This window comes from Sorex fumeus, unplaced genomic scaffold (genome assembly GCF_029834395.1).
Source record: "Sorex fumeus unplaced genomic scaffold, SorFum_2.1 ptg000051l, whole genome shotgun sequence".
Taxonomy (NCBI): Eukaryota; Metazoa; Chordata; class Mammalia; order Eulipotyphla; family Soricidae; genus Sorex; species Sorex fumeus.
The window spans coordinates 5662453-5678604 of record NW_026606108.1 but is presented as its reverse complement, the minus strand read 5'-3'; the positions used below and the strand labels follow the sequence as shown (position 1 = coordinate 5678604).

The window sequence follows — 16152 nt, the reverse complement described above, 5'->3', positions numbered from 1 at the left end:
GACATTACGGAACAATCAAGCGATTAAAGAAAAATCCCAAACCAGGCAGGCCCGGCACGGTGGGGCTCGGGGTGCAGCTCGCCCCCGGCTCCGCGTTCTACCTCGCCGCCGCGCGTGGCCCGCAGACGCCGCGGACGAGCCCCGCGCCCGCTGCCCTTCGCCCGCGGGGCCGCCCTCCCCCGCCCAGAGCGCGACCAGCGGCAGCGCCCCGGGGCCCACGGCCGCTCGCCTCGAGGTTCCCCCCGCCGCCCCTTCACCCACCCGCACACACCCCGGCTCAGCCCGCTACCTGCCACGCACCGCACTCCCGCCCCTCTGCCTCGGCCGCGCCACTCCGAGAAACGCGGGCCCGCCCGGCCACCGTAGTTCACGGAAACTACACGCCGGGCCCGCCCCCCGCATGCGCAGAGACCCGGCCCGGCGGCCCGCGTCTCCTAGCAACCGCGGCGAGTCCCGCCGCCGGGGGCGGGGCCTCGGAAGGGGGAAGGGAGGGCACCCAATCCGGGGCCGCGTCCGGGCCTGGCGCCGCACGCCTCCCGCGCCCGTCGCGAACGCGCGGGCGGCTTTACGGCAGCAGGGGGCGGGGCCAGGAGCGGAGAAGGAAGCGACCAACCAACCGAGTCGCCCCCACCCTCCCACCTCAGACCTGGTTTACGGCTCCGGGCTCCGGCGCCAGGGCGGCCGCTGATTGGCTGCTGGAGCCTTGGTCCCATCCCAGTGACCCCAAAGTGCTGGAGGGAGGGGGCGGGGGTGGCCCAGTGCAAAGTGCATCCCGAGAGCCCCCTGCCTGGAACCCCCGCGGCCGGCACTCGGGACCCTGCATGAGCCGGGACCTCGCCGCCCCGAGACCTCCCGGGACCCCCGAAGCCCGGCGCGTCCGAGCCGGAGCGCGGCAGCCCCCAGCCCCGAGCCCTCGCCCCGGGACTGCCCCCCCTTCCCCCGGAGCCGGCACTTCCTCCCCGCACCCCTGGCCCGAGGCGGCCCGGCGGCCCGGCCCGCCAGCCCCGGCCTGCCCGCCCGTGTGCAGCTCGCCGGGCCGGGGCCGAGCCCGCAGCCCCGGGGTCCGAGCCGCGTCGGGCGCTTCTTCAATGGAGAAGTTGGTGAGTGTGCAGGAGGCGGAGCGGGGGACGCGCTGCAGCAGCTGAGAGGACAGGTAAAGTCGGTTAGGGGCGCCCCCGGCCGAGGGGAGCGGGCAGGAGCGCCGCCCCGCGCCGCCCGCCTCCTCCCGCCCGCCCCCCGCGCCCCCCGCCCCGCCGCCCCGCCGCCCCGCGCCCCCCGGGCCGCCGCCCCGCTCACGGGACTGTCTTCCTCAGGTTGGAGCCGAGCCCCGGGACGGGACGCCGCCGAGAGCCGCCGCCTGCTGCACCCCGGGTGGGGTAAGACGCCACCCGCCCCCTCCCCCGTGGTGTACTCCGGGGGGACCCCCCAGCGCCGCCCTCGCCCCTCTGCGCGGTGCACCGGGGAACGCAAACACTCCCCGGCGCCCCCAGACCTTTTTAGGCTTTGGCTAAACTTCTTGAACACTCCCCACACGCTGCGTCCTCCAGCCCCCCACCTCTCCTCTCTGCACCCTCATTTGGACCTTAGCTTGGGTTCACAGGACCACCTTACGCTGCTCAGCTGCTCCGAGGCTTGGAGACCCTCTCTGAGGTCAACACCCCCGGCGCCCCTCTGCCAGCCCCTCCCCAAACTCTCACCGGGATTCCTCAATTCCTTGTTAATTGCTTGTTAATTCTGAATGGCCCTGCTTTTTAATGAAACCACAATTTTCTGGGGGCTCCCTCCCCCTTCCTTCCTATCACTTTTCACCTGCCACCCTCCACCTTCCATTAGGAAAGCTCTTGAGTTACTGGGAAGATGAAGCTTGTGGTTCTGTCCAGGCTGGAAATGGAGGGCTTTCATGGTGCAATCTTATTTTTTTCCCCCTTAAATTTCTCTGTAAAAGTTTGACTCGATTTCCCTTCATAGTCGGGACGTTTGAAAGCAGCAGTCTCCTGTGGAGGACTTCTGTGTAATTAACTCCTAGAACTTTGGTGTGTTTCTGTGTGACAGGCTTGGCCAGGCCCTCTGACACTGTTAGGAAGAGTTAAGTGAGGTTGGAGACACTTCAGATTTTCTAGGAGAGCTTCGGGAACTTTTTCCCACTTCAACTTTGCCTGCACCTGGGCAACTCCAGAGTTTGAAAAAAGGCACGTTTGGGTGTGTTTAGAATCTAGCTCTTTATCTTTTGCATGTCAATAAGATTTGTCATTTCAAAACCCTTGCAGGAAGTTGGCTAGATTGAAGGTTTTATGCAGTCTATATGTTGTGATCTCGTTGGAGCTGGATTACTTAGCTCCCTCTGAAAATTCAACTGGGTAAAGGTAAGTGGAGGTGTTCCAGGAAGGGGAACTGTGGACGGCGGGCATGGTGCAATTCAGAAAGTAGTCCAGTGGACGTTTTTCTCTCTACTAGCAACAGGAGCAAAAACTCGGTGCAAAAACAGGTCAACTCGGTGTTGACCTCCGAGTTATTTTAATATCTCAGGTGGTTTGGGGACTTTTAGGTACAAAGAAGGACTTAAAATAGCAAAAGCTGTTAAGCAATCTTTTCGTTTCTACATTCTCCTGGACTTTCTGCTTTCCACAAAGAAGAAATTAGATGCCCTTTTTTCCTCATCACTCTAACTGCCAAGACAGAGCTGCTGGGGAGGGGCTCTGAGGTCTTCCCCCCTGCACACTGGAGCAGAGGCTAATGAGAGTGCCTTGTGGTAAATGGGATTGGAGATCTGTATACCCACCATGCTTCCCCAGGGAACCCAGACCCTGTGTGTGGATAGATGCCGTCAGGGGCCTGGCTGTGGGACTTTAGTACATTTAACGGAGTTAAAGGCTAGTTTTTGTTTTTGTTTGGGGGGGCCACCTCTGGCTCTGAGCTCAGGGATCTCTAAGCTGATCCTGGAGAGGCTTGGGAGACCCTATGGGATGTCAGGGATTGAACTCTGGTTGCCCACATTCGAGGCAAGTGCCCTCCCTGCTATCTTGTTCCTCTGGCCCCAAACTTCTATTCTTAAAGCACATAAATGGTCAGAGATTTTTTTTTCTCTTTAAAGCAAATTGTAGATGGCCAGGGATGTGACTTAAGCAAGATGGGCTTGGTCTCCCTAACAGTCCATCCCCCCAGCACTGCCCATAGTGGCCCCCACAACAATTAAAAGATCCAAATGGGCTGTATTGCTTTACCGTGGGTGTCAGGTAGGAGGGGTGTGTGAACCCAAATGTGTAAATAAGCCGCCTTGCTCCACTCCCTGTCCCTCTCCAGACCCTCCCGCCCCCCCCCCCCAAATCTCCAGGCTCTCACATCAAGTATATTTTTAAGGTCCAAAGAAGCCATCTGTGTTATCCTCAGGCCATTTGGTGCCATCATTTTTGGTTTTTTTTTCCCTTGCATTCATTCCTGAGGGGTGCCCTCACCATGGGTCATTTCAATTTATTATTTTAAATTTGATTTGGGTCATTTTAATTTATTATTTTAAATTTGATTTGGGGGGCTCACCTGGTGCAGTGCTCAGAGGTCCCCCCCAGCATGCTATGGGACCATGCAGTACCCCAGGCCCGTGCAGGCAAAGCCTCCCTCCCCTCCCCCCCCCCACACTGCCCTGGGTGTTTTCAGCCAACACATTCACTTAGATCGTTTGTCTCTTTCACCTTGGCAGCTCGTGTTTAGCATTAATGCTATTGCCAGTCACCGGGGTTTTTGTAAGAGCTGAAATGTTCAAATCTGCTTGTTAGTGACACATTTGGAATTTATAATCACGTTGGAAGAAAATTGATCTTCAGATGATGCTTGAGTCAATTCTGATAGTGTTCTATGCATTCTTCCTAGAGGGATGCCCAGTTCACTGTTTAATCTCCTGACACGGATGGCACCTTTCTTTGATTCGCCTTTCCTGTGGTAGCATCCAGGAATGCAGCATGTACCTGGCCTAAAAGTCTAAAGTCAGATCAGAGTTGATATACGCATCCTTCATCCCTGGTGTCCAGCTTTCTGATTCTTTTTGGTCTAAGGCAGCCCCGAAGTCATGTCTGCCTTCTCTTTCACGAACTTCCAAGGCATTGACACAAGGCTACAGGGTGATAAATGCTGCCCGACAGGGTTTAAGAAGATAATGCAGGCTAGGCCTCACCATGTCTAAGTGAATTGTAAAACTTCCCATTAGGCCTCAGCAGAGTTTCTTTTGCTAGTTTTGTTGTGGGACCACGGCTGGCAGTGCTCTGGGCTTACTCCTCACTCTTTGCTTGGGGAGTCACTTCCTAGCTGTGTTGGGGGACCCTGCAGTGCTGGGGACCCAACCCCAGCCTCCCACATGCCAAATAAGCACTCAGCCCCTTGAGCTCTCTCTCCAGCCCTGACCTCCATGGCATCAAAATTATTGGGGTTTCTGCTGGAACTTGCGAGAGTTACGGGTTAAGTCGGGCTGGTCAGTAAATCTCGTGTCTGTGACAGAAGTGGGATGGCTCCAACTTCTGTCGGGAGCTCCCAGGACGTGCTGGCAATGTGGGCTGGCGCTGGAGTAACATTTCTACTGGATCATAAGCGCTAGGCCCTTGATAATACAAACCAAAGTCAGCAATACACAAGCAGTTTGCGAACTTTGGGCCTTTTTTGGGTATTTGTTTCCCTTTATTTTCCTCTTCTCTTTTAGGATTTATGAGCCATTGGTAACTTTTTTTTTTCCTTTCCTTGTTGCTGATTTTATTTACGTACTAGCCTGTATCTCCATTGACTGCAAAAGAAATGCTTGCTTGCTTTTGCTTTCTTTTTCTTTCATCTCTTTTTATTTTAACTTATTTTGCTTATTTATTTTTGCTTTTTGGGTCACACCTGGCAGTGCTCAGAAGTTACTTCTGGCTCTGCACTCAGGAATTAATCCTGGCGGTGCTTGGGGGACCCTATGGGATGATGAGGATCAACCCGGGTCCGCTGCGTGCAAGGCAGACGCCCTCCCCGCTGTACTATCGCTCCCCGCCTTCTTTTTAGTTTGAATGGCAAGGTTGTTTCTAGTTGGTGTGAAATCTGAAAGCACAGTTCTGATTTGTACCGCTTAATCACAAAAAAATCTGTGGACTTAGGGTGAGAATAACTGCACAAAGATATTAATGACAAGTCCCTTTGCCAAAGAAAGTTGGGGCCACATGGGCAAATTTAAGAAGCATTATGTGATTTTAGACAGGTCTTAAAAGTATTTTGGTGTGTGGTTATTTTATTCTTTGCCCTATTCCATGAATGTAGCCTTTTCCCTTTGATTATGTGAAACAAGAAGATTGAATTTTAACGTAATGATGTTCATGATGAATGGAAACTGTTTCACCCTTAAAATTTGGCTTCTAATGGGATCAATAGTATGAAGACTCCAAGGCCCTGAATTTAGGGGCTGAAGATATAGTATGGCAGATAGGGCATGTGCCTTGCACGTGGCCTACCCAAGTTCAATCCCCAGTATCCCACAGGGTCCCCCGCAGTCATCTCCAGGAGTGATTCCTGAATGCAGAGCCAGGAAGTAACCCCTGAGCATCACCAGGTGTGGCTCAAAACCAAAGGGAGGGAGTAAGAGGGCCAGGATGAATTTGTAAGCTTGTGTATAATATTGGCATTGGGTTACTCTGTTGCTTGTGAGAATGGCTTTTGTTGGGGGCCAGATAGATAGTACAGCAGGTAGGGTGCTTACCTTGCATGTAGCCAGCCCAAGTTCTTTCCCTGGCACCCCATATGGTCCCATGAACCCGCCTGGAGTGATTCCTGAGCGCAGAGCCCAAGACTGACCTCTGAGTACCTCTGGGTGTGCCCCTTGCTCTCCACAAAAAAAGACTTGTTGGATAAATGACTTCTTTTTGATGTCTTATTTCCAGAATTGTCCTTGTTTATATGTTTCTAACTCTGAAACCTGGCATGGAATTTCCCAAGGCTAGACCTTCAGAGTTTTAGTCATTCCGATTCTGCCTATCGTCATGAATTTGAAAGTGCTGCATCAAGCTTGGGTAGAAAGTTGTGTTTATGCAGAAAGTCATCTCCCCGTATCCCTTTATTTTATAGGTGATTTCCATTCACTATCAGATTTGCAGATTTGCTCTTGTGAGGAAATGAAATTCTTTCTCTTCTCATCTCTAAACTTCTTCTGTGGTTTTTAATAGGCACATTAACCACTTGCCACTGGATATTATCTTCACAAGAATCTTCTCCCCCTCCACACACACCTTTACTCAATAGCTATATTAAAGTTCAGTGCCCTAGATAAAATTAGCCGCTTGGCGACTCATTGGGGTTTTTGGGATCATCTGAGATGGAGCCTTTGTTATTCATGACTTCGGGGGTGCACCTCATGAACCACAGATGCCTCACAAGTGTGTCTGTTTCATTCTCTCTCTCTCTCTCTCTCTCTCTCTCTCTTTGATCAAAGCTGGACAATGCTCAGGGCGCACTCCTGGCAGTGCTCAGGGGACCAGATGGGATGCTGGGGATCGAACCCGGGTCGACTGCATGCAAGTCTAGTGCCCTCCCCGCTGTGCTATTACTCCAGCCCCTGTTTCATTCTCTAAAGAGGGACTCGTGTACGAGTGCTTTCGGGGTGTCACCTTTGGTCAGCAAGAGAAAAAACATCGTCAACATTTCTAGGATGGTTTGATGCCTTTGAAGCATTTGCTATTAAAATCCCACCCAGAGGTGATGTCGGTGGCCAAAGGCAAGCAGGGTGCCACAGCCCGTGACAGCCACTCATGAACCCTCGCTGTTTTGCTTGAAGTCACCACTGTGGGTTCCGGCAGGTTTGCGTGCTTACGCCTCATCGGAGGAAGAACTTAATCAGGCCCTTTGACTCATTGAAGGCTCCTCATCATGTCAGTTGTAATTTAATGCCACTATATCTCCTCCAGCTGTCCCATCCTTCCCTGGGAGGAGGACAGGATTCTTCCTGGCTTGTCCACTGCTCTCGGGAGATGATGGGACCCCAAAGACATGCTCAGCAGGGAGGGGCTCTGGAAACGTGTAGCTTGCACAGAAACTCATGTTGGAGTGACTAGAGCAGCAGTACAGCAGGCAGGATGCTTTCATTGCATGCAGCTGATGGTGGTTCGATGCCCTGGCATCCCATGTGGTTCCCTCGAGTCCCACCTGGAGTGATCCTTGAGTGCAGAGTCAGGCCTGAGTCCTGAGCACCGCCGGGTGTGGCCTCTCCACAAAAAAAGCAAAACAAAACAAAAAAAAACCTAGGGTGGAAAGAATCTTGTTTTATGCAATGCTAACGTTCCAGCATTGGAGACATGTGTTGCTTTTATTTTATGTTTTAAGTAGACTTCGAATGTTGGTGGTTTCCTCTCCACAGGAAAATGGAGACACTAGTATGGAATGCCCTTCGGTTCCACCCCCAGGAATCCTGTCACCTTCTTTCTTCGCAGATCTCTGCTCATAGCCACATCACTATTCACCGAGATCCTTCTCTTCTTCCCTTTCGCTTTTCTCTCGCCTCACTGTAGGGGACCATGTGGCAGTCACTTGTCATCTCTGTTCAGTTCTTCCTGGCTGGAACAGTTTCTCACACTTGTTTCCTTCTTGTGACATGTGGAGCATGGTCCAGAGTCTCGCTCACTCTCGTTCTGTTGGGATTTGTCTGCTGATGGGGGTTGGGGCTTGGCAAAATAGAGCAGAGGGTGAATTGTCATTCTCAGCCTCCTTACTGTCATTGGGACTGATGGCGTTAACCACCAGCACCTTGTGGCCGAGACCTGGTGACTCAGGTTTCTCCCGGGTGGAATCTGGTCCTGTGACCCTCACGGAAGGAAACGCTCTGCTTGGCCCATACTTCATCACGGGGCCTTCCGGGCCCCTGAGAGGAAGGCCGTTTCTCTGACTCGCAACTCCGAGCCCCTCCCCTTCATCCAATCCACTGCTTATGTAAGAACTGATTTACTGATATTCCTTATATGCAGTACTTGTTCTTTATGTTTGTTTGGGTATTGATATTGGTTTTGTTGACCATGCCTGGCTATACTCAAGAGCTTAGGGACCAAGATGGGGCAGGGGGGCTCAAACCTATGGTCAGCTGCGCAAGGAAAGCGCCTTAGCTGTGGAACTGTCTCTCTAGCCCTTGGAAGCTGTCCTTGCATCACTGTTCTTCAGATGGTTCCATTTTATATTTGGGGGGACTGGGGACACACCAGGCTCACTGCTTACTCCTGACTTTGCACTCAGGGGTCACTCCTGGTGGACTTGGGGACCCTATGGGATGCCAGGGATCGAACCCTGATTGTCCACGTGCAAGGCAAACCCCTCCCCACTGTCCTATCATTCTGTCCCCCAAGTGATTCCATTCGACAGTGCAGGACTTCCCTTTGAGGTAGCCCCACTTTTTCTTCTAGAAACTTCCTTCCTTGGGTCACTCAGCTCCAGGCATGTCTTCTATATTTCCTGCCCCAGCCCTAGAATAAACCATTTCTGAAAAACGTATGCTTTAAAAAAAACAGTTAAACACACAGTTTGCCTCATAGAAATCATGTAGATCATGGCTAATAGGCAGACTTTTGAATCAAGGGTTACTTCTAAGCCCATGCTGGTGAAGTCTTTGGCCATCCTTGAAGGAATTTGCCAAGGAAGTACTTGCTGAGAAAAGGTACTGGGAAAGAGAAATAGACTGTACTGATTTGTTTTGGTTGACAAGCCTGGTCTTGTTTGTGGCTAGAGGATGTAGGAACTGCCCCCATTAGGGTGGGTAACGATTTTCCCAGCTTTGGGGGAGATTCCCATGTGATCTCTGGAAATCCTTCAAATATGTTCTTAGCCATCATGGAATTTACAGGCCTTGGACTTCATTGACATGGAGACGGTTCTATTTCCTTTAAACTGCACAGAGTATTTTCTGGCGTTCCTTTGGGGAGGCCAGCAATCCCCTAACAGTCAGCAGGAATTGTGCAGTACCTTTTGGGCCTTTGGAGGATGACTCTCCCATTAGTGGTTAAATAGTCCATTGTGGTCCTGGACATCCTTTTTTGGGATGGACACAAACTCAATCTCCTCTCGTCCTCTTCAGGAAAAGCAGATGGCTAGTCACGTCGATTAAAACAGAATCATAGGGCTAGAATGATAGTAGATTGGGAAGGTACTTTGCACGAAGCCAAGCAACCTGGGTTCTCTCCCAGCCAAGATTGAGCCCTGAGCACAGAGCCAGGAGATAGTCCTGAGTACAGCACCAGGAGTGATCCCTAAGCACAGAGCCAGGAGTGAGCCCTGAGCACAACTCCAGGGGTGATCCCTGAGCACAGCCACGAGTGAGCCCTGAGCGCAGAGCCAGGAGTGAGTCAGCCCTGAGCACTGAGCCAAGAGTGATACCCGACCACAACCAGGTGTGACCCAAAAACAAAAAAAGCAAGAAATACCTCAGTCAAACGAAGGAAGTCACTTGAATCTAAATTCCAGATGTGTAATTTATTGTTTCCTTTATTCCTTTTCAAGACTCTTGGAAATTTTTAGAAAACAAATTTTCCAGCAAATAAATACTTTACAACCTCAGCGAGTGCGTCTAGGTGACGAAATCCTTTTCTCCAAGAATCCATTAGAATTCTTTCTCTGTGTCTTTCCGTCTTCTCAGGAAAATGCTGAGATTTAGGCGCAAGGAAAGGAGGGCAGGGCTGGAGGCTCTGCAGCACCTTGCTCCTTGTCGGCATTTTCCTGTGATGGCTCTTCTGTCTGTTTCCAGGTGAAGAAAGCTCCCTGGAAGGTCGGGACGGTCTCCGAGCCTTGTGCCCATAATGCTGTACGTGCACAATGGTGATTAGGTGGCCCCTCCAGCAGGCGAAGGGAAATCCTGTCAGGTAAGGAGCTCTGCCGCTCTGGGGTGTGTGAGACCCATTTGCTCCTGGAATGGGCTGGGCCATGTGCAGTGCTGAGAGAAGCCTCCTTTTGTTTTTGTATTTCTGAGTCTTTTTTTTTTCTTTTTGTGGTAGTGATGTTCAAGATACCCAAACCGTTCAAAGAGCAGATAGAAGTAGCTGCCATTAATTCTTTCTAATGAGCTTCAGTGTCTTTTCTTAGTTTTTGTTTAAATTTTTTGTTTTGTTTTGGGGGCAGCAAGGCCCAGGGCTTGCTTATGGCTCTGTGCTCCTAACCAGCTCGGGGGACCATATGGGGTGTCTGCGAAGGAACCGCCTCCAAGTGCTATCTCTCTGGTCCCTGTGCCTTTTCATAAACAAAAACCAATTCCAAAGACTCCTGTCTTTAAAGTTTCTCTTTAAAAAAAAAAAAATTGTTCCTTTGGGCCACACCTGGTGCTGTTTAGGGCTTTGAATTAGTCTGGCTCTGCTTTCAGGGATCATTCCCGGTTGGGTTCAGGGCACTCTGTGGCAGACGAGGGATCAAACTCAAGTTGGCTATATGCAAGGCAAGTGCCCTACCTGCTGTACTATCGCTCCAGGTCCCACCCCCACCAAAATTTCTAAGACAAGAGACTTAATTTTGGTATCAAGTTGAAAGGAAATAAAGTAAAGCAATAGGGGAAAAAATTGTATTTATTAGGAAAACAAATAATCAGGAATTATCTCAAGCCGGGGATTTGCTCCTGGTGGCTGTGGAATGTTTCTCAATTAGGTTGCTTAGTAGTGATTCATCATTTGTAATCACTGTCTCCTATGGTTTGCATTGCAGACTGTTGAGTTCTTGTCCTTCACACAGATGGTTTGACCTGAGTTGGGCCTCAGTTTACCTTCATGCAATCTATAAACAAGAAATTTTTGTAAGAGACATTCTCATTGGTAGCACGGTTATCCCAGGGTATGTAACCCACATAAAGCGATCATATGTCTTCCTTGCAGGCTTTTATTTTTAGAAGTAAAAGCCTGCTAATTAAGAGATGGCTTAGTCTTTTCCTTAAAATGGGCCCACATCGGGCCAAAGCGCCAGCCCAAGGAGCCCCACAGCGCTGAGCAGTACCGGGTGTGGTTTAGAAACGGGTGGGAAAGTGGCACCGTAGCTACAGTCCACCACGGGGCCCCCGAACATCACCCTGGTGCAGCCTCAGACCCTTGCGTGGCACTGCCAGCCTGGCAGAGTTGCTGGGGCAAGGGGGCCCCTGACCTCTTGAGCGCTGCTTGGGAGGCCTCTCACAGGCCAAAGACCAAGGCAATATGGGGTCCTGGACATGTCTTTTCTTACCCAGGAGCTCATGGATTCGTGAGATGGTGGTAGGGACGGTGGACTGCACTTGGGCTTTGTCTGCTTGCAGGTAGGGGTTTGACTGTGAGATGAGCACACGGCCCTTGTAGAACCACCTGGGGGGGCACACGGGCACCTCTTGAACTGTTTCTCAGTTTAGTGCGAGAGTCATTTGTTGCTGCTGTTGTTTTGGTGCCACACCCAGCAGTGCAGAGGGCTGACTCCTGACTCTGCACTCAGGGATCACTCCTGGCAGTGCTCAGGGGACCCTGTGGGGTGCTGGGAATCAAACCCAGGTCAGCCATATGCAAGGCAAGCACCCTTCTGCTTTACGATCACTCTGACCCCAGAATATTTTTTATACAATTAAAAAAAAATTGGAGGAATTTTTGGGTCACACCTGGCAGTGCTCAGAGATTACTCCTGGCTGTGCACTCAGGAATCACTCTTGGTGGTGCTTGGGGATCATGTGGGATGCTGGGGATTGATCCCAGGCCAGCTGCGTACAAGGCAAATGCCCTACTCATTATACTATTGCTCTGGCCCCTATAAAATTTTTGAAATCTTACTTGAGCCTCCCAAGCAGTGTGCAGGGGTCTCGGGCCCTGCTTGAGTTGCTGTTGGTCCAGTGCAGCAAGCAGCTCAAGGATGGGCTGCCACGGGGTCCTCCAGGGCCACTCCTGGCAGTGGGAGCTTTGCAGCGCCTGAGCTGGAAGCCCAGCGTGGGTGGGTACACTGACCACTAGGCTGTCGTTCCAAATAATTCCTCCTCCGTGGGAAGTCAGGTGGCTCAGGGCCTTGGAATCCTGGTTATGATCCGTCACACTTGTGGCCATCTGAGATGACAAAGGCCTTTGAGAATGTCCTCGGGAAGGAGGAGTTGATGACCCCGTAGAGTGGGGGCACAGAAACAGACGCGCCACGGAGAGGCACCCCATAGCTCACATGCTCTGAGCTCTGCCCGCTGCCCTGCTCCCCACTCTGGGCGCAAGAGAAAATTGTTGGAATATTTCAGGGCTCCACCCTCAAAGTTTTTTCTCTTTTTTTTTTAAACTGCTTTTCCTCATCTCATTCAGAGCTGATGCGGCCATATGAAACTGCCTCTGGGAGTAAGCGCGATAGGACAAGAGGGCAGGCACTGGCCTCGAGCATGGCTGCCATGGGGTCCCCCAAGCACTGCCCGAAGTAACCCCTGAGCATCACAGGATGTGACCAAAACCAGAAAAAATTTAAAAACAACAACAACAACAAAAAACACTTCTGTCTTTGCTCACTGATCTGTAATCATCTTTGGGTGAAAGAGTATGTATGTGTACACACACACACACACACACACATAATTAGTGGATGGGGGGATCTTCCCGGAGGGGCTCAGGATGTCTGAGGCCCCCACTGGTGTTTCTCAGCCAACCGGACCAAGTGCTGGGGGCTCCCGGGCTACACCCTGCAATGGTCAGGTCCAGGTGGCTCACAGGCCAAGCATGTTTGACCTCAGCACTCTCTCCTGGCCCCAGAACCCAGAAACTGTCTTTATTTTTACTTCTGGCGGCTCCTGGGATCAAACCCTGGACCCTTTCGCCCACGCAAGGCAGATGTCTTGGTTGTAGGTCTGGGTGGTCTTCGAATGGTTTATGCCTGCGGTCTTCAATCATTGGCCTGTGTCCTGGTGCAGGTGCACAGGCATCACGGGTTGCAAAGCTCTGGCCTGCATCTTGGTTGCCCTTTCTGATCCCTATACTAGTGTGCAGGGCACAGAAGTCGCTGGAAGTACCTTCAGTTTCTCCCACACCCGTTGGGCAACTCCGAAGACACCCTAAGAACTAATAGCCCCCAAGTTCCCATCTGGGTCTTCTCTGCTGGCCCAGCGCCTCCAGGCGGCAGAAATCATTCTGTTGTCAGTGGGTCTCCGGCTGCTGGCCAGGCTTTGTTGCAGGGATCGTGTGTTCATCTAAAGCTGGGGTTACCTGCTAGGGCTTCCCCATCGTGTGCCGTGGTTCGCCCAGGTCGGGGAGCCAGGATGTCCCGTGAACGCCGCGTGTCCCCCTCCTGCAGACGGCTCCCTGTGACCGAATGACTCCCGCGTGAGAAGCGGGACTGAGCGAGGATGTTACACCACCACTGTCGGCGGAACCCGGAGCTCCAGGAAGAGCTGCAGATCCAGGCCGCCGTGGCTGCCGGGGATGTGCACACCGTGCGGAAGATGCTGGAGCAGGGCTACTCCCCCAACGGCCGCGACGCCAACGGCTGGACGCTGCTGCACTTCTCCGCGGCCCGGGGCAAGGAGAGATGCGTCCGCGTGTTTTTGGAGCATGGAGGTGAGTGTGAGGACTTGGTGCAGGGCTGGGCATGGAGGGCGTGGTGGGGGAGGTGCCCATGTTGGTACGTTCCCACACTTCTCCTTGGTCAGTGCTCTCACTCTGAAGGAAGGCCTGGTCAAGGAATCTGTAGTCTTCTGTTTCAGAGCATCTGGGGAGAAGGTCATGGCCCCTCTTGTAACACATTTAGAGGCCACCGTGTGGTCCAGGGGTGTCACTCCAGGTGGCCTGCCCCACTCACGCTTGCCACACCCCCAAAATGACATGGAACCAAAATCTTTTTTGGCGGGGGAGGGGGGTTTCTTTTTGGTTTTGGGGCCACCCTGCAGTGCTCAGGGGTTGCTTCTGTCTCTGCAGTCAGTTACCACTCCTGGAGGTGCTTGGGAACCCTTTGGGACACTGGGGAAACCCGGGCCAGCCATGTGCAAGGCAAATGCACCCCCCACTGTGCTGTCGCTCTGGCCCCTGGACAGCTTCTGAGACCCTGTGTCTCTGTGCCCTGATGTGGCGCTGTTCTTCCTCCTCCCTCCTGCTCTGCAGGGTGCTCGCCTGGTGGCTCCTGTGTTGGGGCTTCTTGGTCATGTTCCTGCTGGGCCAGTGGCACCTGTTTTCTTTCCCAGCTTGGGGACCCTTGAACTTAGCAGTCTGCCTTTGTGTCTGATGGGTGGTCAGGAACCGTTGTTGTCCTTTTTCCTCGTAAAGGTAGCCTGAACTAGGTTGCAGAGAGAAAACTTGAGGGTACAGCCCCTGCCATGCACACGACTGGCCTCAGTTGGATCCTCAGCATCACCAGGAGTGGTCCCTGAGCACAGACCCAGGAGTAAGCCCTGAGACCCCTGGGTGTGGCCCAGAACACCTCCCCACCCCCACGCCCACCCCCAAAAAAGGTAGCCTGTCTGAGCTGTCCCTTGTGCAGCTGATTCTGGTCCCAGTTCTCCTTGTGCAGCTGATTCTGGTCCCAGTTCTCCCAGTTCTCCTGTGTGTGGTTCTGTCACTTTGGGGGTGGGGACAGTCACCCTGGGTTCTTGTTCTGATCAACACAGTTGCCCTCCAATAAAAGCTCTGCTCTCTACTTCAGTATTGGCAGTAATTATTGGGGATGCTGTTTTCTCTTTTGTTTTGGGAGACCAGTGCTCAGGGCTGATTCCTGACTCTGTGCTCAGGAATCACTCCTGGCAGTGTTTGGGGGACCCTTTGGGATGGCGGGGATCAAACCTGGGTCAGCCACTTGCAAGGCCAGCGCCCTCCCAGCACCCTCTCCCCTGGCTGTTACTCCACCCCCTGTTTCTGTTTTTTACCTGAGGCACTTAGACATGTCCACCTTTTCATCTATGTGGAAGGACGATTTCTAAGGGGAAATCCTCTATGAAATGTGCCACTGAACTCTTCGACTTCTTCTGGGACTCTTTATCACCATGTTTTAGGTGTATGTCAAGATGTTTTTCCTCTTTCCTTTGCTCTTCCTTTTTGTGTTCCCACTTTTAACACAATGCACACATGTTTTAAAGCCTCCATACACAGCCTCTGTGTAACTACCTTTCGTACATCCTAAAACTTTTCAAGAGTCATCATGATTTTTAGTAACTTTAGACTCGAACACATTGTTTTGGAGGGGAGTGGGGTAAAATTCTGAGTTCTTCTTTTAGGGTTTTTGAATGTCCAAAAAAGTCTTTGAACTTCTAAGCTTAAACAGGATACATAAATATAGTAGTCCCCTCATAAAATTTCAGGTAATGTTAGTGATGATGTTAGTTTGTAACTCCAATTCATACACAAGTTGTTAAAGAAAAAAAAGTGCAAAAATACAGTTAAAATAGATAAATTTATATGAAATTCTAAAAATTCCCTGACTTAAAAAGGCAGTAAAGAAGAAAAACACTAGAGGAGATAAATGGAAAAAACAGTAAATGCAGACACATGCATATGAATTACTGTACTAAGCGTTAGTGGACTAACTCCGCCCATGACAGCTGTGGACATTGTCGGGAGTGATAGAGGCGCAGCTCAGTTCTGTGATGGTCGCAAGAGGTTCACTTTCTGTTCCGAGGGACTGGGGGTTGAAAGGAAATGAGTGGAGGGATCTACACCAGGGGATGCTGGGTGCCTGCATGTTGCCAGACTATAGAGATTTCACAGGGACAAACACAGGAACCACAACCTGTAGGCGACCATGTCTCCGTGAGGGGGTCTTTAAAATACATGAGATGAAGCCACAAACAACCAAAGGATGCATTGGACTTAGCAGTTGAAAATTCTAAAACTTCAGTAAACTGGGGGGAAAAGAAAATTTAAAGGGACCAAAGCAACAGTGAGGAGGGAACTTGCCTTATACATGGCTGACCCGGGTTCAATCCCTGACATCCCTTAGGGTCCCCCAAGCATTGCTAGCAGTAAGTCCTGAGCACAGAGCCAGGAGTGACCCCTGAGCATCACCAGGTATGGCCCAAAAACAAAAAACTTTTTTTTTTTGTAGTAGAAAGCCAGTAAGTGAAGAAAAAACAAAATATACTGCCAGTCATGATGACTTAATTGGTATTTGTAGAAAATGATATTTACCCAGTGAAATGAGAGCATGTCAGTTATTTCCATGTGAGCCCCGGCGAAATGCCACAATAAGCCACAGGCCGGCAGTGAAGGTAATCAATGAATTTCTGAAAACTAA

The 16152-nt window shown here is 51.5% G+C and overlaps 1 protein-coding gene across 2 annotated transcripts in view; it reads left to right on the top strand.

The window, feature by feature from the left end:
- The first annotated feature begins 668 nt into the window (after positions 1-668).
- ASB7 (ankyrin repeat and SOCS box containing 7) overlaps positions 669-16152 on the top strand; it is a 31377-nt gene continuing 15893 nt past the window's right edge. Inside the window, exons 1-4 of one of the 2 annotated variants that reach the window (XM_056124388.1) lie at positions 670-1153; positions 1314-1376; positions 9725-9839; positions 13228-13490. In XM_056124388.1, the coding sequence (XP_055980363.1) occupies positions 13280-13490 (211 nt within the window). In that variant the 5' untranslated portion in view covers positions 670-1153; positions 1314-1376; positions 9725-9839; positions 13228-13279. Of the gene's footprint in view, positions 1154-1313; positions 1377-9724; positions 9840-13227; positions 13491-16152 lie in introns of both variants that reach the window. The other variant, XM_056124389.1, reaches the window with a different exon arrangement.